Here is a 24137-nt window from a genome sequence, read left to right as displayed (position 1 = left end):
GTGGGAGGATTGCTTCAGCCTGGGAGGTCAAGGCTGCAGTGAGTTGTGATTGCACCACTGCACTCCAGCCTGGGTGATGGAACGAGACCCTGTCTCGAAAAAAAAAAAAAAAAAAGATATGGAATGAGAAAGCAGAGGTGAGACAGTGCCTAGTATGCTTCCTTTGGTATGAAAAAGAAGAGTGGATAAATGCGTATTCATATTTACCTTGTACACGCACAAAGACACTTTGGAGAGAGAAATGAGAAGCTAGTACAGGGACTCAGGACAGAGGATCTGGAATGGAGGAGAAGAATGTAAGGCTTTCTACTGTATACTTTTATGTGAATTAATAATGTATTACCCATTCACACAAAAAACGTATCTTGAAAGGTTATTTTAAGGCTTAGAGAGCATGGGTGTAAGCCTCCACCAGTGGCCAGCACCCACAGTAGACACTCAGATTGGAGGTGAGGGCCAGCACCACTGCTGTTGCTGCTCACAGGCATTGATGCCTGCCTGCCACTCATGCTGATACTGCTGAGACACAGGGCGCCCCCAGAGAAGCACACATTTTCCCTGCTGTCAAGCACATGATTGACAGGGAAAACCAATGGGTAAGGCAAGTGAGAAACCCTTAGCACAATACAGGTGGATCCAAGGTGGTTTTTTTTTTTTTTTGGTCTGTAGTTGCTTAAACTGGTGTGCTCAGTCCACCATTGCCAGTGTGTCACAGTAACATTTAATTAGGCCCCCAGAGGGGGATTGAAGTAGATTGGCACAGGACGTTATCTGTAAGTTACATCCATGTGTCTACTTAGGGTAGTCTCAGTGCACCTTTTTTTTTTTTTTTTTTGAGATGGAGTCTGACTTTGTCGCCCAGGCTGGAATGCAATGACGTGATCTTGGCTCACAGCATGCAGCCACCGCCTCCCGGGTTCAAGTAATTCTCCTGCCTCAGCCTCCAGAGCAGCTGGGATTACAGGTGCGCGCTACCATGCCCAGCTAATTTTTGTATTTTTAGTAGATACAGGGTTTCACCATGTTGGCCAGGCTGGTCTCGAACTCCTGACCTAAAGTGATCCACCCTCCTCCGCCTCCCAAAGTGCTGAGATGACAGTTGTGAGCCACCGCGCCTGGCCACAGTGCAACTTCTTAATACGGGAGTGAAGGCTTTTAATGTGTTTTGTCATTGCAGTAACATTTATTTTTAATGGTGCTATAAATGCTGTTCATACCTCACCATTGCAAAGCAATACTGTTGTTACTTGATAATACTAGTTTTTGAGTTCTCATGCAGTTTTTTGTTGTGTTTTTAAGGCCCAAAATAAAATTTACTCCTAACTGTGCTGCTGTTTTTATGTCCTTAAATTTCTCCACACATGGTAAATAGAGTAACAATGAAGTGATCCTAGAGAAATTGGGATGTGATTTGGTTCTGGTGAAATGTAAGGTGCAGGAATTGGGAGCCACTGTACCAAAATCAGGACAGCAGTCTGGCTCCCCAGGCCTGAGTTAGCTGGTGTAGGCCTGCCTGACAAGGCCAGTGATGGAGTGAGCTGCAGACATCCTTAGGCCCTGGATGATCAGGTACAGTCGTGTTTGTGGAATCAAGAGTGCTGGGGTAGTCTGGGCCCAGTGGGCACAGCAAGGTCTGGCAGAGCTGTGATGGGGGAGTGGAGGCCTCTTAACCCACCGTTCACCATCCCATCATCCTTGCACCTCCCTCCACCACCAAAAAAGCCCTGCTCTGGCCATGTAAATTATCTCTCTAACCCCTTGCTGAGAAAATTGCACGAAGGTCTAATGGAAATCCTGCCAGAGCAGCGCTAGGTTTTTAGGTTGTTGGCATTAGTGCAGGTCAGGTGCTGTTTATAGGTAGGTCACCAGACAGGAGGGTAAAGAGGTGGGGGAAGAAAATATCGGCTGTGTCCCCAAGGCTGGCTTGCCACGTGCCTATTAATTTAAGAGAGCCAGCCATGCCATTTTACGGCAGTAAGCAGTGACACCTGCTGCTGAGTAACCTTTGCCCAGTGCATGGTCCCCAGCCTTGGGCCCGCATGCCATGTGGCGTTCAAGCCTCCGTTCTTCCTGCCTGGGGTCATTTGTTAGCAACCTACTTTCTAGGGTCTAATGTTCATGCAGTGAGCTTGCATGGCTCATTAATTTCTTTTCCAGCCGTTCTTTTAAAAATCAAATCGTCTTATTTCTGTAATTCTCTGTAAAGATGTAGCACACATGGTGGGCACATGGCCTCAAAGCCACCCCGGCAGAAGTCGGCATGTTTCTTGGCAGATTCTGCCCCCGTGTGCCCAGTACCCCTCTGAGACTTGAGTTGGGGACTCCCCACCTGTTAGGTGAAGGGGTGGTGTTCAACTTACCTGGGGCTGCTGGGCTCCTAAAGGGACGCTGTTACTGGGGCAATGGTGCTTGGAGAGCATTTGGCAGTAGGAGCTTCTAGGTAGAACTTGGGAGTCGTGGGACTTCTGGATGCATTCTGGTGATGTGATTTTGCGCTCAGACGGTCTAGAAAGGGACCACCCTTGTGGAAGCTGTTGCGCTGGCATCCCCATTGCAGGATGGATTGGCAAGCAGGGAAAGAGACTCGTGCCTTTGGTGGGGCGGGTATTTTTACCCTTCGTTATTTGGGTTTTAAAGGCAAGACTACTGACATATGCCTGTTAAAGAAACACCTCGATCAGGGGTCCAAAGTTAGCATGGAGCAGAGTGATGGTAATGAGACACACTCCCGAATGAATCGTCAGTGTATCTCTCTGAACACCAGCAGAGATGGTTTCAAGGAGATGCTTATGGAGATGCACATGGGGCGGTACATGGGAGTGAGGTGGCCTCGGTGGGCCCAGGCTCTGTTTTGGAGTTGTGTGTGCTGCCAGCCATGGACTGCGGATTTCACTCCCCACCTTTGAGCCGCCAGAACAGAGGGGCAGATGGAGCCAGCCCATGACTTACAGTGACAGTAAATGCAGAGAAACCCGTGAGGGTGAGGCGGAGCTCTCCTGGCTGTGAGGACTCAGAGACTTCACCTGCGGGTCCTCATAGAGGAGATGCCACGTGTGGATGCAGTGACCCCCAGATTCAGACGCTCCTACTGTTCAGGAAGAAAGATCCCAGCAGGGCTGTTCCCTCCGCAGTGAACCCTGTGCCTGACATAGCGTCTGGCACTTAGTGGCCCCTCTGCAAATATTTGTTGGCTGCCTGACTCCCTCAGTGAAAGCCAGTAGCCTAACACCGATTTTAGAAAGTAATTCCAAATTACCCCAAAAGGGCCAAAATGCTCCTTGCTGGCTTGGCTGACTGCAGGATAAAATGTGGAGGGCCTGGATGGACTTGCCCCTTCCCACCGGGAAGCACACAAGTTTTCTTGCTGGAAAAGCAGACCTTTGAGACTTCTCCGTTGTGCTAACTTGTTCTCCTTTGTCTTCACAGAGACTAATAGACAAGTCACGAGTTACCTGTGTCAGATGGGTTCCCGGTTCGGAAAGCCTTTTCCTAGTAGCCCACTCGAGTGGGAACATGTACTTGTATAATGTGGAGCACACTTGTGGCACCACAGCCCCCCACTACCAGCTTCTGAAGCAGGGAGAGAGCTTTGCCGTGCACACATGCAAGAGCAAATCCACGAGGAACCCTCTCCTTAAGTGGACGGTGGGCGAGGGGGCCCTCAACGAGTTTGCTTTCTCCCCAGATGGCAAGTTCTTAGCGTGCGTGAGCCAGGACGGGTTTCTGCGGGTGTTCAACTTTGACTCAGTGGAGCTGCACGGTACGATGAAAAGCTACTTTGGGGGCTTGCTGTGTGTGTGCTGGAGCCCGGATGGCAAGTACATCGTGACAGGTGGCGAGGACGACTTGGTGACAGTCTGGTCCTTTGTAGACTGCCGAGTAATAGCTAGAGGCCACGGGCACAAGTCCTGGGTCAGTGTTGTAGCGTTTGATCCTTATACCACTAGCGTAGAAGAAGGTGACCCTATGGAGTTTAGTGGCAGCGACGAGGACTTCCAAGACCTTCTTCATTTTGGCAGAGATCGAGCAAATAGTACACAGTCCAGGCTCTCCAAACGGAACTCTACAGACAGCCGCCCCGTAAGTGTCACGTATCGGTTTGGTTCCGTGGGCCAGGACACACAGCTCTGTTTATGGGACCTTACAGAAGATATCCTTTTCCCTCACCAACCCCTCTCAAGAGCAAGGACACACACAAATGTCATGAATGCCACGAGTCCTCCTGCTGGAAGCAATGGGAACAGTGTTACAACGCCCGGGAACTCTGTGCCCCCTCCTCTGCCACGGTCCAACAGCCTTCCACATTCAGCAGTCTCAAATGCTGGCAGCAAAAGCAGTGTCATGGACGGGGCCATTGCTTCTGGGGTTAGCAAATTTGCAACACTTTCACTACATGACCGGAAGGAGAGGCACCACGAGAAAGATCACAAGCGAAATCATAGCATGGGACACATTTCTAGCAAGAGCAGTGACAAACTGAATCTAGTTACCAAAAACAAAACGGACCCTGCTAAAACTTTGGGAACGCCCCTGTGTCCTCGAATGGAAGATGTTCCCTTGTTAGAGCCGCTGATATGTAAAAAGATAGCACATGAAAGACTGACTGTACTAATATTTCTTGAAGACTGTATAGTCACTGCTTGTCAGGAGGGATTTATTTGCACATGGGGAAGGCCTGGTAAAGTGGTAAGTTTTAATCCTTAATGTTGCACCAGATCTAGAACTTGAATAGGTAGTGACTTTTTTTTTTTCGTGGGAGGGGTGGGGTGTACAATGAATGTGAATGACACTTCTTATTCTTAATGTAAATCTCAATGCATCAGAGCCATAATTTTGGATACTGCATGCCATGTAATTCTGAATCATTTGATAATTTACCTTAGAGCATTTAAAAAAATATAATCAAACTAATTGCCAGCCAAGTCAGTCATCCTCCTGGGAGTATATAGAGTCCCAAGGTTAGCGCTCCTGTATTAGGCTATTTGAATTTTAGGAAAATCATGACCGTGTGGGGAAACAATGACTTTAAAATGCTGAAATTAAAATTTATGCTTTAGCTGGAATATTTTTTGCTTAACTACTCAATTAGAATATTGTACACCTGATCAATGTGTGTTCAGCACAGATGGCCATGAATTGTCATTTATAGTCCAATTTTTTATCTTAATCATAAAATGTTTAGGAATCTATGAAATTTAACTTTAGGAACAAAACGTTTAGCAGGGTTGATTGATATTATTTTTACATTGTTCTGGCAATCCACAGAAAGAGAAGAGCCTTAATTTTTAAAACCCATTTTAGTCATTTTATGACAATTAAAGTTGTTTAATAAACATCTTTTTTCAAAGAAGCAGTTTGTAGCACTTTGATTGAGGTTCTGTGTACTAAGATACCCACCTCACTCAGAGCCTGACAGTTCGTGGGAACTGCGGGCCGAGGACGCCAACAGCATTGCAGAAGTGCCTCTTGCCACATAAGCGAAGACCTTTTCTGTCAGATGCACTTTGCTTGTGTGTTTTCCCAACAAAGGAAAAGGAGTTTTTTTGTTTTTTGCTGGGGGGGAGGTGCGGTGGGGGAGGGGGATTGGGTCAGAAAGGCACGTGACTCTTCCGCTTTGTTTAAAGCCTGAGACTCCCCGAGCCTTCCTTCCGACTTCTCCCTTACATGGCCCTCATTTGGGCTTCGTCCTCCACCAGAGGAAGCGGAAGTACAGGTTTCCCCTCTCCTTGTTCTTGGATGGCAGCTGTGGTTCCAGGATTACTCTCGGGACGCTGACGCTGGCCATGTGCGTAGGCTTCGTCCTCATGGCTCCCACCCCAGCGCCTCAGCCCGGGGCCTGGTGGCCTGTGGCTTCCTCGGCAGTGGGAGGCTCTGCTGCTCCCCCGGAGACTGCAGTCTTTCACCCTCACTCTACTGCTGCACCAGGAGCTGCTTTTCAAATTCTGGTTTTCACAGTGGGTGAGATGGCCCCTTGAGCTATATATTCCATGTCAAGATGGTGGTTATCTTAGTTGTTAACTCATTTTGGACATTTAGGTTTTTCTGTTTTGCACACCTTTGTAATTAAAAATAGAGACAACGATCACTTACACCAGTTTGCGTAGTGAATATGATTCAGCAAAGCGAAGACCTGGTGGCTTTTCTTTCTCTAGTGTAAAGACCCTGGTAGCTGACGCAGCAGCTCCCTGTGCTCTTAACGCAGCCCTCCCACGAAAGCCGGGCCAGGCTCCCAGGCCTGCTTCCCATCTGCAAACATGTCATGGTGGCGCCATCCACCCTGTGCCCGTCGTGGGCCTTAATGCAGTGGTTTCTGTTCAGTGTGATGGCATGGCCGCATGCTGCCACCTGGGAACCACAGCAGCCTTTAGGTGCATCTCACCTGGCTGTGCCTTTCACATCCCTGAGCACTACTCCTAGGAATATTCGTGTCCTCTCTACCTGTGGAATACAGGCCTTTGTTCCTAGAGGTGAACTGATCTAAGGCAGCCATGACAGCCATCCTTGTGGACAGTTTCCGCTTTGGAGGCCAAATTGGGTCATGTGGAAAGATTAGTGATGAACGCTCCATGTGCAGTTTTGGCACATACATAGTTGTAAACATTCAGTTTCAAATGCTTCCGAGGCATTGAGTATGCAGTTTCAAAATTCAGGAGTTAGTATTTGGCCTAAATAGAGAGTGGCCGATCCCAGGTAAGTAGCATTTATGGTGACATTTCTGGCGACCTTGCAGTTCTGAAGGCGTTGCCCCAGACAGGGAAGCCGTGGGGGTGTGCCCAAGTAACCAACGTGACCGACTGGGGACTCTGATTTCTCCCCCTTCTTTACAATTCTCAGTCGCAGTGGCTGGGATGAAAGAGGGATTGCAGGGGCACACTGACAGGTGACTTAGGAGTCATTTGCTGATAGGAACCAGGGGTGGGAGAGGCCAAGAGGAGGAGGTTATGTTTCCTTTAAAAACAATCTGAAATGTGCTGTCTAGTATGGAGGCCTGTGTGTGTCTTTCTCCCCGCCACCTCCAGTTTTAAACACTATGATATTGTCAGTTTTGGATTTGGGGCTTGATTACAATCTTTTTCTTCCAGTTTTTGCCAAGGAGTGTACTGTCCTTAATGTCTGTCTGGTACCTTGTCTGGGGCCCCTTCATTGTGTCTCCATGCCCTCCCCAAGGCCCCTCTTGCTGGGTTCAGGGCCCAGTGGAGAGCACTGTGCCAGCCTGGGGAGGGGCTGCCTTTGACTGCATGTCGACCCCTGGCTCAGCCCAGGCCCTGCAGGGCGACACCACTCTGTGTCCACTCTGCCCCTCTGACTGCTGCCCCTTTCTTTGACAGCCGGCAGAGCACTTCTGCAGGCAGGAGGACAGGATGCAAGGTGTTCTCCAAGACCAGAACTAACGGTGCCCAACAGCTTGAGAGGAGGGCACTGGAGAGAGGGGCAGGGAAGCGCCCTTGTCCTCGGCTGTGCTTGAGTAATGGCTCCCACAGACCTGGGGAGGGCCCAGGGAAGGGTGGCCGCGGTGGTTCCTGATATCAGGTGTGTAAGGTACAATGCGTGCTGCTAACCCTAAGAGAAATTTGGGGAAAATATTTGTAGTTTTCTCACTAAACTTTGAGCTTCCTCATTGAAATTTTCCAGTTTTTCAGCCTAAACATTATTATGAGCAAGAATATCTTTTCTAACCTAATCTCTGGAATAAAACACAGCATTTGGCAACAAGAGGCTCGTAACTACTCAGTCAGCATGTCTTCCAGCGTGTACCAAACCACAGAGATGAAAAGCTCAGACGAAAGTGGGGTGCACGCTGCGTGGCTGGAGAATCCTGCTCCTGCCCGGCAAGGGGGCGAGCTGGGCCCTGGGCAGTGTCAGACGCCTTCTGAAGGGGTCAGGCCAGGGCCAGGGGAGCTTCTACTCGCCCTACTTGGGTTGGCCTTTCTCACCAGGATTCAAGAAGCCAGATTTGTGCTGTTACTGCGATGGGGCAGGCTTCTAAACACTACCGGCGGCCCTGGAGCCTTTCTCTGAGGCTTTTTTCTTATTCAGAAGGGGAATTAAAAATTCCCCCAGAGGCCTGGAGAAGGGAGTCTTTGGAAAAGCTTGCCTTCTTTTAAAAGCAAATGCATGCGCAGGAGCAGACACTTAACAAACAACTAGTAACCTTGGGGTCGAAATTTGCTTAAATCATGGTAAAGAATCTCATTTCTCTTTTGTGCTGATTGAACCTTCTCGCAGTCTGGAAGTGTTCTCCTGTGAACCCTTAGCTGGGGACTGAGGGTAAATGCCTTAAAAATGGAGGCGTGGAAAATCAGAAAGGAGCCTTCACAATCATTCTTGTCTCAGGCATTCAGGAATTCTGAGGAAGAAATGCAGTGACAGGACGGGATTTTATGGGCAAGGACACCGTCCGGGCGGGGCCCAGGGTTCTCCACTGGCTGACTTCACCCCCAGGGCCCAGCTGGCACATGGCCAGGCAGCCATTTCTCCCCAGTTCCTCCACTTCCTGGGGTTCATTTTAAATATTAAATAAATTGTAAAGTATGAAATGAGTGCTGAAGTTGCCTCTGCACAAGGTCCTCATCACCTCTCACCTGCGAGGGAGACGTTTCCTTTTTTTGTTGAGCGAGCTCAAAGTGTGAGGCGGAGAAAGCCTAGGGGTTGGGGGCGGCTGGAGAAGGGATCCACGGAAACCCAAGCGCCACATCATGCGTGTCTGACTGCCCACGGAAGAACTAGAAGCAGTTCACCAGTGGATTTGCTGGGGAAAGATTCATGGAACACAGCATCTGGCGTCCAGCTTTGTGGGTGAGGGCACGGCAGGGGATCTGGCGGCCCTGCCCTGCCTCCAGCGCCAGTGGGTGGGGGAGGGATTGGCCTCTGACTGTGGGGCTGCACCATGGTGGCAGTCGGTGTGCCCTTGGCTGAGGTTTCGTTCCTTAGCAATGAGAACCTCCACGTGTGTGGGTAGGGGTCGGGTGACCTGGAGACGCCGCCTCCCGTCTGGTCTGGGTGACAGAGGTGAAGGTTTATCGTCTACCACCCTGGCAGCCTGCAGGGCCCCCCCTTGTCTGGAGCACGCCCTTTGCTATGGGCTGATTGGGACTGTCATGTGTTGCTTTAAGTTAACAAGGTGCACATCACAGTGACCCCAAGTGACGTCCCAAAGGGAGGAGACATTAGTGTGGCCGAAGTGAAGTCTGTGGCTTTATATTTAAAAGCACTCATATTCAACTGTTACCTTTGAAACTCAGATCCTAGTTACAAACTATAAGAACGTGCCCCTCCAGTAGAGGGAAACTGTCTCACTGATGTTGATGTTTTTATTTGTTTCCGCATCTGTTACACGAATTTTGTGTCATAAATTGCTATCCCTTCATTTGAAAGTGTAAAAGAAAAATTTCCTGCATTTTTATCATTTCTGTATACTTCAGTTTATTAAAGATTGTTATATTAGGCGACACTGTATAAAATTGTATGGATATTTTGAGTGAAAATCAAAAGTAAAATTCACATGTATTTCCTTTTTTATATTTTCATCCAATTTCTTGACAACTTGAATAAATTTCATAAAGAGCCTTCCTAATATGAAATATTGGTAAATTAAATTCTTAACTGTTGCAATAATTAATGAAGCTTTAATATCAGTATTGTTGTTTTATAATTTTAAGGAAATCATGTTTCTGTTTCACTGCTTTTTTTTTTTAGCTGTTCCCTTGTCACTGTGACAGCTAACAAGACTTACTACATACTTGATATTCTGAAGTACTGTGGGGCTGTCCTCTGTATACTGACATTAAATAAACGTGTGTGAGTGAACTGTAAATGTAGATAATTTTCAGTAGTCATTTTCACATCTAAGCTTTAAAAATCCCAGCGAACCAAAACCAGAAAAGTTTTTAAATGTTGTAAAATTAAGGACCTTGTTAATGTTTATAGAACAGCCAGCCACCGGAATTGCTCCCTCTTACTTAAGCTGACTATGTTTCTCATAGTTGGCAGCGTACTCGACGAAATGTTCTGCGTCTCAGATACTGTTTTATGTGGTCCTCCTCTGTGCCAACTCCAGTCCGGGAGAAGGACTGTTGATTGGCGTTTCGGCTGAGCTGTGTAGAGGCTTCTGTTGAATGAGAATGCTGACATTCTGAAGTTGTCCTGGGCCACGAGCTGGCTTTGGTTACATGGACTCACTATCCCGGACGCTGGACATCCGACATTCTGTCCAGCCACCCAGCCAGCAGCTGGGAGAGTGGAGAAGGTAGCGGCTGGTAGGCTGCTTTTTTTTTTATTTTGCTGTAAGTTCTGGGATGTATGTGCTGAACGTGGAGGTTTGTTACATAGGTATGCATGTGCCACGTGGTTTGTTGCGCCTGTCAACCCGTCATCTGTGTTTTAAGCCGTGCATGTATTAGGTATTTTTCCTTATGCTCTCCCTCCCCTTGCCCCCAGGTAGGCTGCTTTCAGTAGGAGCTCCTTTCCTGGCTAGAGTTCATTGTTTTCCTACTCCCCATCTTGAACAGTGTTTGCTTAAGGCTTTGTGCTGGCGTGAGGTTGTCCTGCTGTAGACACCAGGCCCGTCTTCGGTGCAGAGCGCTTCCTACACAGGGCAGTGGGGGACGTTCCATTTGGGATAAGAACTCATGATTTACATTGTCTTACTATGAAATACCATCCCTCACTCTTGCAGACGATGTAGCTGATCTGAGCAGTGCCCTGGCACCCGCAGGCCTAGCCCCCCTGCCTGAGGTGTGACGAGTGAGGGCGAGCTGGCCTGAGACACAGCCCTTCATCAGGCCCTTGAGCTCCCATTTAATTGTCACTTCCCTGCCGCGTCATGAGACATCCAGGTTCCACTCAGCTGCCTCTCCATGTTGGCAGCTGGCTGAGCCCTGTGCTCTGCCTCCAGCATGTTCGTCGGGTGGGGAACTCCCAGAAGCTTCCTACGGTGCTGTCTCTGGAGTGCTGGGTCGGCAGAGCCTCCAGTGCTGAACTATCTGCACTTTTCGTCTTGAGTCTGGGCTGCCAAAGCGGAGGGAACATTCAGACCTACAGTTCTCAAAAGCGGCCTCTTGGGGCCTACGACTGCCACAAGAGTGCACAGGGCTCTGTTCTTAGCACTGAACAGGCTGTTTTTGTTTGTGTTTTTTGAGACAGTCTTGCTCTGTTGCCCGAACATGGCTCACTGAAGCCTTGACCTCCTGGGCTCAGTGATCCTCCCATCTCAGCCTCTTGAGTAACTGGGACCATAGGCACACACCACCAAACTCAGCTAATTTTTGTGTATTTTTATTTCTGTAGGTACAGGGTCTTGCCATGTTGCCCAGGCTAGCACCGAGTAGATTTTAAGCCCTAAAGACTATTAAGTTGACAGCAAGTTTTGTTTTTTTAAGAAAACCATGACATTTTGGTCTTTTAAAAATAGCTAGTTTGTACCTTCAAAAACATAAAAACAGCCAGTTCTCAGCTGGGCGTGGTGGCTCACGCCTGTAATCCCAGTACTTTGGGAGGCCGAGGCGGGTGGATCACCTGAGCCCAGGAGTTTGAGACCAGCCCAGCCATCATGGCAAAACCCCATCTGTACTAAAAGTACAAAAATGAGCCGGGCGTGGTGGCGGGCGCCTGTAGTCCCAGCCACTCGGGAGGCTGAGGCACCGTGAAAATCACTTAAACCCAGAAGGTGGAGGTTGCAGTGAGTTGAGATGGCGCCACTGCACTCCAGTCTGGGTGACAGAGCGAGACTCTGTCTTAAAGAAAAAGCCATTTCTCCATGTGTGGCTGCCTGTCAGAATTAATGGATTCTGAACCCAGGGGTCTCTGGAGACGAATGGACCATCTAGAGACTCTCAGCTCCCCACCACCCCTTCCAGGGTGAGTGGCCTCCAAAACCAGCCTCCCTTTTTAGCCTGGGGGGGCAGCTAGGGGGCAGCATGAGCAAAATCCTCCTTGAAGTTACGCAAGCTAGAAAGGCTTTATGGAGACTAAGTGGGGTCCCTTCTTCCTGCCCCACACAGCAGAGAGGATTGCAGGGCCAAGTGGGTCCCAGGAGCCGGAGGGCCTCCAGTGACAGCCCGGGCCGGTGCTGGTCTCCATCGGTGAACGGGATCATGATGAAGGCCCACTGACGTGCACACATTCTCTCTGATGCTTTTCTTCCCACCTTCAGATCGCAGCAGAGCCCTTAAATGGTTGTGCCCTTCATTTGCAGGGTCTTTCCCCAGAAGTCCGAAGAGCACAATCCTTTTCTCTGGGTGGCTTTTCTCATTAGATGCCAGGTTGAGTGGCATCTGGGCAAGTGTGGCCCCTCACTGTCACCTGTCAGTGGACAGGTTAAAGCTAGCAGAGGTACGTGGTCCACTGCCCAGATACAACTGAGGTTCCAGGCCAGACTGCATGGCAAGTCTGGGGCAGAGATGGGTCCTGACGTTCCTGAGCTGGGCCCAGGGTCCCCGGCTCTGTGGCTCACGTGCCGCTTGTGTGATGTAGAGACTGGCTTCGCATGCCGTGAATAAGCCATGGCTGCTTTCTCCAGGTTTGCTTTGGTTCCTTTCTGTCGTGGTCTGTGTAGTGAGAATGGTGGGAGTCTTACAGGTGAGCAGTTAAGGAGTGTGTTCAGAGCTGGAAGTTTGGTTCTGAGAGCAGGCCAGCCTGGTCATAGTTCTCATCGTTCCTGCACCGTCTCTAAAAAGGTGTCGCTTTGCAAATAACATTTAACTCGTGTTCCCAGGGTGAGATTCTGCCAGGAGCACCTGCCACAGAGGCCAGCATTGGAGCCTCAGGGTCTACGTGCAGGGCCAAGGCTGGCCTTCTCCCTCTGGGGGATGCCAGTGGAGGTGACCTCCACAGCACCCCGGCCAGCTGGCACCAAGCTCCCGGATGTTGTGGCTGTGTAGAACCCAATTCTGTGTTGTGGCACTTTGTCCACGATCTCAGGAGAGAAGCGCTCGTCTGCCTGCCTGCCTGCCTGCCAGCCCGCCCGCCTGCAATGAAACGGGTCCCAGGGCCTGTGTGCGTGTTACTTTTGTTTGGGTTGGAAAGTGTGACCTTGGGGGTTGAATGACCAGAGAGGGTTTTAACAGTCCCAGGTGGATGAGGGATGAGCTGGCGCCCAGCCCACACTCTTCATCCATATCCCACACACTCATCCACATCCCACAGCTGTTTCCTTGAGGTTCTGTCTTCTCTGACATTCACAGGCCGGGGGTCGTGGGGGTCGGAAGGGGAAGCCCTCCCAGAACCCAGAGCCAGGAGACCATCCCAGGCCTGACAGAGCTTCAGGACATGTCCTTTCCTGACGTGGCCTGTGGCCCTCACAGTCCTGTCTTGCTGTCAGACTCTCCAGTCTGAGCAGCACCTGCAGGGGCAGGAACGTGGCCCTGCTGCTTTATTGTAAATTGTTTTGAACCAAAATGTTTTTCATATATATTCTGGTGCAACAAGGCGTAATTCTCTTAACTTAGTATTATAAATTAGAATCAAACCCAAACCAAGAGCTGGAGTATTTTTTTTATCACTTAATTTTGAACTGAAATCTCTAGCAGGAATAAAACAGTGACTCTGGGGAGAGCCGAGCAGCTGACTAATATTAGAGCCAAGGCTTGCCCCGTTCCTCTCACAGCGTGGGGGCTGATGGGATGCCGTGCAGATTCTCCCTGGGGAACTCCTTTGCCTGATGGCAACTGGTAAAGCCTGGAATTGCCAGCTGTCCTGCTTCTGGTGCACAGCCCAGCAGCTCCCGCACGCTGCTGACAGGTGAAGTGTGGGCGGCCCCTTGCCAGGTCCTCCGTCGGCCGGGCCGGGCCTTGCCCCTTTTCTCCCATGAAAAGGAAGCAGAAGGACAGGGTAAAACGACATTCCCTCCCTGAAGAGCAGGCGGATTGGGGCAGCAGGGTCCCTGTTTGACATGGATGACCATTTGGACAGTGGATCCCCCATGCTTAAACACGCGCCTCCCACTGTGCTCTCGAGAGAAGCTGCAGCCGGGATCCTTCCATCGGGGCCTAGGTGTCTGTTTCTCGTCTTCCTCTTCTACCACCTGATAATCTTTAGACTAAATCACAGGCTGATAGAAACAAGGTGACTTTTTTCATTTAATTTTCTTTTGAATGGTGTTTTTCCCTCCCGTTGCCTCCAGTGTTCATCACGGCAAAGTGAGTGGTGCCATCTCCAGCAAGTGACAGGTGCCAAGATGAAGGGTTCAGTGACTCGCACAAGTCTTCACCTGCATGCAGGGCGCTGAGGCCCCTTCCCTGCCACCCGGAGTGCTTACTGTGTCACACCCCCTGCTTCTGGGCATGCCTGGCACTGATGCCAACACAGGGCCACAGCAGGCCCAGCGCACTCCAGGGCTTGTGCCTGCAGCACTGTCTCCTGGGGCTTGCTGGGTTCACTGCTGGAGAACTGGAGGCCGGGCCCACTGGACCTTCGCTTCTCCTTCCTGTTAACTCCTCTTAGAGACCACTGTTTTCCCCTTTGCTCTGACGGGCAGGCTCCAGGGAGTCCCTGGTCAAGCACCCTGGGGTCCTCTTGGGTTTTTCACCGGTGGCCAACCTGCTTCCTCAGTGCTGCAGCAGAGGGACCCTGAGTTTTGATCATGGGCACATTCTCTGCATGGTGATCCATTCTAAAAGAACTGTTAACCAGGGTTGACATCAAAAGGGCTAAGCCCTGCTAACAGGAACCCCCAGTTCCCTGTTATGCCAGTATGGACTACAGAAGGCGAGAGGAGGACAGGTATGAGGGCGGTTGATTCAAGATCTCTCTGGAAGCTGGGCCCAGTGGAGAGTGGACAGTGGAGGGCATGAGGGTGGTTCTAGTTGGCTCCCAGCTGCCACAACTGGCATCAAGGCGTTAGCCAGCAGAAACTGGAGAATGAGTGTGCATTTGTTTTGTGCTAATGGGACAATAGGAAGCCTGCAGCCCTCGGGTTGGGTCGCTTTCTAGGGACCAGCTGGCGGAAGCAGCGTGTCCCTCAACATCAGGCTCTGGCAGCCTGGTGGCTGCGCCACCTCTGCGTCTCAGCACCCACCCTCCCCTGGGAGTGATGGAAAGCAGCGGAGTCCTCCAGGGCCTCACCCTCAGTGAGAAGAAGTCTAAGGAAGGGTGCTGTCCCTCGGCTGTCACGAGCCACCTGCAGCCACTAAGTATGTAAACTGGGGCCAGTCCAACCTGAAAAGTGCCATAACGTGTCAACCACACAGCACATCTCAAAGGCTTCTTACCAAAAAAGTCATTAGTAATTTTTATATTGCTGAATATGATATGAAACATCTTCAGTTAAAATATTAAAATTGGCCAGGTGCGGTGGCTCACGCCTGTAATCCCAGCACTTTGGGAGGCCGAGGCAGGTGGATCACGAGGTCAGGAGGTCTTCAAGACCATCCTAACACGGTGAAACCCCGTCTCTACTAAAAATACAAAAAATTAGCTGGGCGTGGTGGTGGGCGCCTGTAGTCCCAGGTACTTGGGAGGCTGAGGCAGGAGAATTGCTTGAACCCAGGAGGCGGAGCTTGCAGTGAGCCGAGATCGTGCCACTGCACTCCAGCCTGGGCAACAAAGTGAGACTCCGTCTCAAAAAAAAAAAAAAAATACTAAAATTAATGTCACTTGTTTTTATTATCTTTTCATTTTTTGAGACAGGGTCTTGTTCTGTCCCCCAGGCTGGAGTGCAGTGGATCGCGGCTCATTGCACCCGGCATCTCCTGGGCTCAAGCCATCCTCCTGCCGCACAGCCTCCTAAGTAGCTAGGATGACAGGCGTGCACCACCACACCCGGCTAATTTTGTATTTTTAGTAGAGACTGAGTTTCACCATGTTGGCCAGGCTGGTCTCAAATTCCTGGGCTCAAGTGATCCCCCCACCTCAGCCTCCCACAGGGCTGGCTGTCACTTGTTTTTAAGTAAATTGTTAAACGTGCTCCTAGGAAGCTAAACTTAACACAGGACTGGTAGAGACGCCACCTTCCTGTGGGTGGGGCTGCCTCATACCTGGAGCAGCACTTGCCTCCCCCTGGCACTCTGTGAAAGGGGAGGGAGACTCTGTGGCTGCCAGATCAGGGTGGCCCCTCTCCATCTGTCCCCAGGCTGGGTCACCACCACTTTCTCCCTCTGCCAGGAGTAGATGACTTTTCTGTTGCCAGGGGGAAGGGAGGTGCCTCCTAGTTCTGGAGATTTGTCATTTCTTGGACACCACATAGCTTGTGGAAAGCACTTTCTTAGGGTGCGCGTGGTGATGAAGGCAGAGTGTCCTGTGTGAGAGGCTTCCTTGTTCCAGACTGTCTGCGGCAGAAGTGGGGTCGGGCACCTGCTGCCCAGCTTTCCTCCACAGCCTTGATGCATTTGAGCCAGAATATGGGGCGTTTGCGGGGTCCTCCACAGGTACAAACAGGGTTCTGTCCCTTTTCAGGGGTCCCAGAGGAAAAGCGCTCCTATAGGCTGTGAGCAGGGGCAGCTGCCACATTCCGTTTGCTTCCTGAGCTTGTCCAGGTGAACAGGTTTCAGGTGGAAGGTAAGAAACTGGATGAAATGACTTGAGCGGGCCAGCTTGCTTCCCGCAGCAGGGTGCGGGCGAGGCTGAAGGGCAGTTTCCGATTGTCACCCTCATTTGTGTCCACACAAGTCCACGTGTCAGAAGGTAGCAATGATAGCTTGAGTTAAAGGCTTGTGATTTGTAAACAGCACTCATCAGCCGAAGCCTTCTTCCATGACAGCTTAGGGTAAGTGTATTCCCAGAGCTGAAAATGTGCACCTTCGGGGCTGCACTATCGCCATCTTAATGTTCTTCTTCATAAACGAACGCCACACCTTGATGTGGTGTAACTGCCTCCCAATAGTAAATGCAAAAAAATGGAAGTACTCTTTGCTGTGTAGGAGGTTAAGCCCTCTTAGGTTTACCCAAGGTCACACCTGTATTGCAGAGTCTGGGTGAGATTCCCCCCCTCCACAGTGAGCCTCTCAGCAGGAGCCGCCCCGAAGAGCCAGATGCCCCCACATCCTTCCTGCTGGCCCTGGTGGGTTGGCCCCCACATCCCTTCTCCACACCCAGCCACAGCCTCACGGCAAGACTACTTTGTTCTGGGGCTCCCCCGACCTCGGCCTGGGCCCTGCTGTCTCTACCTGTGGGGCCTACACATGTGGACAGCTACAGCCAGAGGGTGCCACGGTCACAGCACCCAACAAAGCAAGAACCCCCAGCAGAGAATGCCCTTTCAAAGCTGCCACTGAACTCTATCCTTGGACGCAACCCCTGGCTCCGAGGGACTGGGTGTGCGGTCCAGAACTGCGGTGCCCTGGGCTCGACCCTGGCTGAAGGCGCTGAACACCTCCCATGAGGCACCTGCACCTTGGGGTCAGCGAAGCTCCAAAGAACCTGTTCTCAGGTGCCGAGAAACCAGTCTCCCCCAAGGGCAAGGCCAGCCCTGCCCACCCTTCTGTTGGACGGTATTGAGGCCACAGTATTGCACCCAGCAGGGTTCCAATTCTCTAGGAATGGAACGCAGTGATCTGGATAGGAATTAAATAGATGAAGCGGAGGGTTCCGCTGGCTTCCACACCAGAGCACCAGTTTTGACCACGTGGAGCTGCTGGCGGAGGGCGAGCATGGTGGCTGTCGCCCGTCGGTGTTTCGCTGGATTAATGTAGACTGCTTTGTTTGCAGGGCTCATTGTCATCCCCAAGCCAGGCCAGTTCTCCAGGTGGAACTGTAGTGTAGCGACCCCACTGCTTCGCGCACAGCCTCCCGGGACTCGGACTCGAGGGAGTGACGAGGCGGAGCCCCGAGCTGCGCCTGAGCTGTGCCGGCCGGCGGACCTCAGGCGGTGGACGTCGGCGAGGGCCGTGTGGACGGTGACTGGCTCACTGTGCGGCGCTGCGCTCCCGCTGCTCACCCAAAGAAATTGTTTCCATTTTAAATCGGCCTTTGGGGCTGCAGTAAAAAATAAGAAATGGAGTTTTCTTGCTTTTTACTCTAAAATTCAATGTAATTAAATCTCATATATATATAATATATACATATATACATAGTGTAAAATAAAATGTTTCTTGGACAAGAAATCCCCTGAAATTCAGCTGTTACAGTGCTTCAGTTTTTGCACTGATTTTTCTATACTTTAGGTGGTCGGAAGACAACCTTGAATGCACTCATACAGAAAATTGTTACTTTCTGACTTAATGTAATTCAGGAAGACAGATGCTGCAACCACAAATTTTAAAAAATTGTTTGCACTTAAAAATAGTTGAACGCTGGTGGAAAGTTACTTTGCAGATGGGTGTAAAGGACTCATGGCCCTCTGAGGTGCGGCGTGAAGACGCCCTTTTTACCTGTTGACGTTTATTTTAATACTGTTGTTTCCAATGCAATCAACTCTGTATTATATGTATGAATAATGTAATTCTGCAATTGGGGAAAATAGTTACTTCACTAGTAATTTTCATCATTTAAGAGTGATATTTCTAATTCACAAAAAAATTAATATTAAAACTATCTTGAATATACCGCTTGTTTATCGTCTGTTAAATTGGCTTAGTTTGTCCTGTACATTTGGGTTGAATTGGTTGGTATGGAATTGTTTTGTCTTTTTCACCCCATGTTACTCGAAGCCCGCTCATCAGTCACCCTTGAGACGGGCTGTTCAAGAATATGGCTCAGGAGGGCTTGGGCTCTGTGGTCCTCGCAGCCTCAGCTGTCTGTGGCCACTGTGGGCAGCTGCACGTGTGCACAGGGTTCCAGGATCATGTTTCCTTACAGCTCCCAGCCCTTCTTTAGTCACTGAAAGCCTGTGACCACACATAACAGTTTCTACAGTGAGTATGAACGTGGGACATGAACTAGCTAATCAAACTGTTTACCTGAGATTTTTTTTTTTTTTTGAGATGGAGTCTCGCTCTGTCGCTCAGGCTGGAGTGCAGTGGCACGATCTCGGCTCACTGCAAGCTCTGCCTCCCGGGTTCACGCCATTCTCCTGCCTCAGCCTCCCGAGTAGCTGGGACTACAGGCGCCCGCCACCACGCCCGGCTAATTTTTGTATTGTTAGTAGAGACGGGGTTTCACCGTGTTAGCCAGGATGGTCTCCATCTCCTGACCTCGTGATCCACCCACCTCAGCCTCCCAAAGTGCTGGGATTACAGGTGTGAGCCACCGTGCCCGGCCTTACCTGAGATTTGTCTTACTTGGTTGAAACCAGCTCGTGAGCATCTGGGAGTTTAGGGCATCCCACACCTGCTCACCGAGTTACTGGAATCCCAACAGAATGTGCAGCTACCCAGCAGAAGAATGTGTATTTTTAAAAATCCTATACAGCTGGATCCTTTGAAAGGTTTATTTTGTGAGACTTTAAACCATCAAATGTCTGAAAGCTGTTTCTCTAACTCATCACATTAAATTGGGGGCATGTCTTTACTTTCAGGCTTTTGAGGGGAGCTATGCTACGTTTTCCCCATTTGTATGAAAGCAGCCACGGAAAACTTCCCATCAGCTCAGCCCTCGGTTTAGTTTTCTTCAGAGGAGAGATTAGTTACAGCTTGAGTTCTCAGCCTGCCCCACTCGGAGGCCCCAGCAGGGCCTCTGGATCACAGGCCCATGAACTATGGAGTCTTCTAGAAAGGAATAATACAAGACACTAAGACTTGCTGTTCTAAATGAAAAGAATCAGAATGGATAAATTAGACACATGCAGAGTGACCTCTGTATTAAAATAAGATATTAGCACGTTTTACGTACTTTGGTATTTCTATCATCTTAAAAGTGTTGATTGCTAGGTGCTGTCAGTTATACAGGAAGCCAAACCCAGGAGGGCCCAAAACAGCTACAGTGAACCGCGGGTGTATTTGGAAGTCAGAAGGAACTACTTTTGAAAATAAATCTAGAATTATTTTCTGTTTAAGACAGAGTCTCACCTGTCATCCAGGCTGGAATGAAGTGGTGCGATCATAGCTCACTGTAGCCCCAACCTCCTGGGTTCAAGTGATCCTCCCATCTCAGCCTCCCGAGTAGCTGGAATCACACGTGTGTGCCACCACACCTGGGTAATTTTTTGACATTTTGTAGAGATGGGGTCTCCTTGTGTTGCCTAGGCTGGTCTCAAACTCCTGGGCTCAAGCGATCCTCCTGCCTCAGCCTCCCAAGATGCTAGGATTACAGGTGTGAGCCACCACACCCAGCCAAGTCTAGAATTCTTAATCCGGCCATCTTCCTGGTCATCTCCTTATTCTGTCTCCTGTTTGTGGGAAGTGGCAGGTGGAAATTTAATACCAGGACAATAATTATGTAAAGATTTGAGCAGTTTGGTCAGATGACCCAGCTGTGTCCAAAACTTTTGCTGGCCCTGAGATGGCATCACTTGAGACGGTTAGTCCTAGCTCTGCCTCAGCCCAGTCTGTCACCCTTCGCTGGTTCTGGAATGCAGTTTGCATTTGGCCATCACTGCACTAACGCTGTCAGATACGCCCCAGTTTACTCTAGATGCATCTATGCCAGGAATAAATCTTGATTTTTATGGCGCTGTTCCCAAGACTGCTCCATAGCCAACTGGGCCAACATGACTTCCAAAATCTAACTGCCTCGTAACTGTCCCCACCACTGTCACCATGGACTCAAGCATTCAGCAGGCCCTGGGCAGATGGCAGCAAGGCAGTGTCAAAGCTGGTCATGCCCTCACTCAGGTGCCCTGGAAAGACTAGCTTCCCTGGTACAGTTTGGGTTTGCTCTTCTCACTTGTTGCCTTGCACTTACACTTCTGGCGTTGGAGAATGCACGGGGATTAGGCCCAGAAGAAGCCAGGAAGAGGCCGGCCGTGCCAGGGGTGGGTCTAGCTGGACTCTAGCTGCCTCATGGCAGGCTGCCTGCACCGCAGGTGTGGGGACAGCAGAGCAGGAGACGGGAGGTCACGGTCACACTGCTGCCGCCTGTCACACAAAGGCGTGCACATCTGAGTGCCGGATGGAGATGGCTGACGGAGATGGCTGCTTACTGCTTCTCCCCACAAGGCCCGCCCCCGCCAGTGTGGGGTGTGGCTGGGCTCCCCTGTGCTTCTGCGCGGTGTCTTCTTTAAGGTCAGGAGGGTGAGGTGGGTGGATGAGGGTAGGCTCACACAAGAAGGGTGACATTGTGGCCGGGCAGCACGCAGGTGCTCAGCAGAGGGTTGAGGGATGAACGTGTTTGAATGGGGAGGAGGATGGCTGAGGCCTCATCCTTGCTTCCGTTCTGGGTTCTGTGGGGATAATTCAAGCGCTTCAATTGCGTTGCACGGAAGAATGGAAATAATCCAGCCAGCCAGGGTTCACAAGCTTTCCAGTTTGGGGTGGCAGAGGCCCCGCCAGGGCCCCGGCAGCAGGGCAAGGTGGCTTCCTATGGGCTGAGCCAGCCTGGCCCCTCTGCCCTCAGCCCTGGCCCCCAACACAGGGCCCAGACGGACACAGGGAAACACACGCAGCTGAAGCGGCCTAGGGACCCTAGCGCCTCCTGCCAAGAGCAGGCAGGTGCGAGGGCCAAGTGCAGGGGCGGGAAGTCCAAGGGTGGCCGGCACGATTTCCCTTTTCTCCAAATCTGCAGGAAATCATCACCCTCGGAATCTCCACCCTTGGACTTGGAAAGCCAATGTGGGAACCCTGCTGTGCGCCACAGACCCCGCCGCTCCTCCATGGAGGGGGCCTGTGGAGCTGGGCTCTGGTCCCCTGCTCACCTCCAGCCTGGAGGCCCAGCTGCCCTGGGCCCTGGAGTGCCGGGCTTGACACTGCTTCAGAGCGTTTATGCCCGAGTCTAACAAAACCAGGAGGACCTCAAGTGGCGGGCCTTGGGATGGTCCTCCTCTTGCTTTAGGGACTGTTTCTTGCCTCCAGAGGGCCCCCAGCCCCGCTGCCCCCACCACGAGGAGGGTGATAGTCAGGACAGGGCAGCTGGGGTCCTGGGCACCAGCATCTGCAGACCACATTTGCTTTCTCAAAAAGGCCTGAGGAAGAACTGTAAAGACTTTCCCTTCATATTTTATAGACGTAAAGGGAGTAACACGTTTCCCAAGTACACACTCAATCTGTTAACATGCCTGACCTTGAAGCCAGGCCGGGGGACAGGGCATGGCCCTCCCAGCCACCACTCCCCTACCCACAGGTCCCTCTCTTGTGACCTGCGCGCCGCCCCTCCTACAGCCCCCATCTCCCCAGCCTTCTGTTCCCCAGCCCTCCCTGCTGCTGGGCTCTGCCCACGGCCCTGGCTTCCGACTCCCCTGGGACTCCCAGGCCCTCTGTGGAGGCAGAACGGCACCACCCCCTGCTCAGACACCTCCCCTACAGCAAGCGCAGCCCTCAAGGCTGCACCAGGGTCTCAAATGGGTTTAAAAGGAGCCTGGGGAGAGGCCTGCACCGCACCCTTCTCTGAACATTACGGCAAGCCTCACTTCCGGGCTGGAATCTGCCCTTCTTCTTGGGTTCCTTTGCCCCCATGTGGTGCAGAGCGGGCACCCGTGCCCACGGACTCGCTGCCCCACACTCCCAGCCCTTCCTCCTCCTCCGGGCTGCCCTCCCTCCGCACGGCCGGGGGTCCATCTCCTGCGGCCCCGCTGTCGTGTCAAGTGGCCTGGGGCTGGGGCTGGGGCCAGGACCACTGGAGAGCACGTGAAGGAAGGGTGTCACAGATTTGCCTCAACAGGGGAATAAGGAGGCTTAAACACTAGCCTGGGAAATTTAGCTTTTTCCAAAAATACAAGTTTGGGAAGATGACAAAAAAGAAGGAAGACCGAATTACTAAGTTACTTTCCCAGATAAACAAGAGGACTTACTAGGACTTTTCTTGGGCCCAGCAGCCCGGCCAGTGCCACGGTTTCTTTGCAATGTTCCCATCCCATCCCCACGGGGAAACAGGTTTCTCTTTCTAGGACACAAGGTGCCCAACTTATTGTTGGCACTCAGCAAACAGCTCAAAGCACCCACTGGCAGGCCAGGGGCAGGGCTCCATACTCCCCAGAGACAGCTGGGCACCAGGAGCTAAAATGACAACGTGGTCACCTTGAAGCCTGTGCTCAGAAGAGACCCTTCAGGCCTGCCCTGTGCCCCGCACCACCTCACCAGGCTGGTCACTGAGGAGCACACAGGGCTCCAAGAACACGCCTGTGTGTGTTCCTTCCTGAATGGTTCTTCAAATGAAAATTAAGCCAAACCAGGCCAGGCGCAGTGGCTCATGCCTGTAATCCCAGCACTTTGGGAGACCGAGGCGGGAGGATGACCTGAAGTCGGGAGTTTGAGACCAGCCTGACCAACATGGAGAAACCCCATCTCTACTAAAAATACAAAAAAATCAGCCAGGCGTGGTGGTGCATGCCTGTAATCCCAGCTACTTGAGAGGCTTAGGCGGGAGAATCCCTTGAACCCAGGAGGTGGAGGTTGCAGTGAGCCAAGATTGCGCCATTGCACTCCAACCTGGGCAACGAGCAAAGCTCCGTCTCAAAAAAAAAAAATTAAGCCACATCAAAGTCTTCCCAACAAAATCAATTCCCCTCATGTGCCCACAAAAGCCAAAATAAAGGAATGGCTGGTAAGGACACATGTTGGACTCGGAGAATATTAAAATGCAATACTGTAACGACAGCTTATTCTTTAATAAAAGGGGTGTCAGTAGCGTCACTAGTAAGACGTGATGGCGCTCCATGACTGACCAGCAGCGCTGGGAGGGGACATGCAGAATCCACCTTCCAACCACGCCCAACACATCACAGAAATGCCTGCTCATTTGTTTTGATTCATATACAAAGTTACAAAACATTCCCTGCCCCAAATTCTTAACGAAAATGAAAGAAAACCCTAGAATGCGGTGGTTTTACAAATATATTAGCCCAGAACATCCTAGGCAGCTGCACAGGCCGCGGGTGCAGCAGGGCGCAGGGCAGCACCCAGAGCCCCGGCCAGCGCGAAACGGACGCAGGCGCATCCCCAGCCCTCCGTGGCGTCTCAGCAGCAGATCGCCCAGGCCTGGCCCGGTCGGGCTTGGTGTTGCCTCCGGAAGTCCAGACGACCGTGCTGCTCAGTATCTTCCGCCTTTCCGCACTATGGTGGGCAGGCGACACTGCTGAGGAGCAGGCTTAAGGTCCTTCCGCGGATCTGTCTGTCAAAGAAAAATTACAGACACAAAATTCAGTGGCGGCCTGGGCCGGGTCGGAGAGCAGCGCC

General features: G+C 51.2%; 2 protein-coding genes across 18 annotated transcripts in view; one reads left to right on the top strand and one right to left on the bottom strand.

Moving 5' to 3' along the window:
* WDR20 (WD repeat domain 20) overlaps window positions 1-24137 on the top strand; it is a 101479-nt gene that overhangs the window by 65906 nt on the left and 11436 nt on the right. For 6 of the 13 annotated variants that reach the window (XM_003276168.2, XM_004091816.2, XM_030803475.1 and 3 more), the window contains 2 exons: window positions 3427-4686; window positions 17641-18476. In XM_003276168.2, the coding sequence (XP_003276216.1) occupies window positions 3427-4686; window positions 17641-17694 (1314 nt within the window). In that variant the 3' untranslated portion in view covers window positions 17695-18476. Of the gene's footprint in view, window positions 1-3426; window positions 9808-16389; window positions 16559-17640; window positions 18477-24137 lie in introns of those variants that run through there. The other 7 variants (XR_004027946.1, XM_030803472.1, XM_030803478.1 and 4 more) reach the window with 6 other exon arrangements.
* The window catches only part of MOK (MOK protein kinase), a 75134-nt gene continuing 72062 nt past the window's right edge, over window positions 21066-24137 (bottom strand). For 4 of the 5 annotated variants that reach the window (XM_030803480.1, XM_030803482.1, XM_030803484.1 and 1 more), the window contains one exon: window positions 23535-24072. In XM_030803480.1, coding sequence (XP_030659340.1) covers window positions 23992-24072 — 81 coding nt within the window. In that variant the 3' untranslated portion in view covers window positions 23535-23991. Of the gene's footprint in view, window positions 21191-23534; window positions 24073-24137 lie in introns of those variants that run through there. The other variant, XM_030803481.1, reaches the window with a different exon arrangement.

This window comes from Nomascus leucogenys, chromosome 22a (genome assembly GCF_006542625.1).
Source record: "Nomascus leucogenys isolate Asia chromosome 22a, Asia_NLE_v1, whole genome shotgun sequence".
Classification (NCBI taxonomy): Eukaryota; Metazoa; Chordata; class Mammalia; order Primates; family Hylobatidae; genus Nomascus; species Nomascus leucogenys.
The sequence above is the reverse complement of the archived record's forward strand: the minus strand, read 5'-3'. Positions and strand labels throughout refer to the sequence as shown.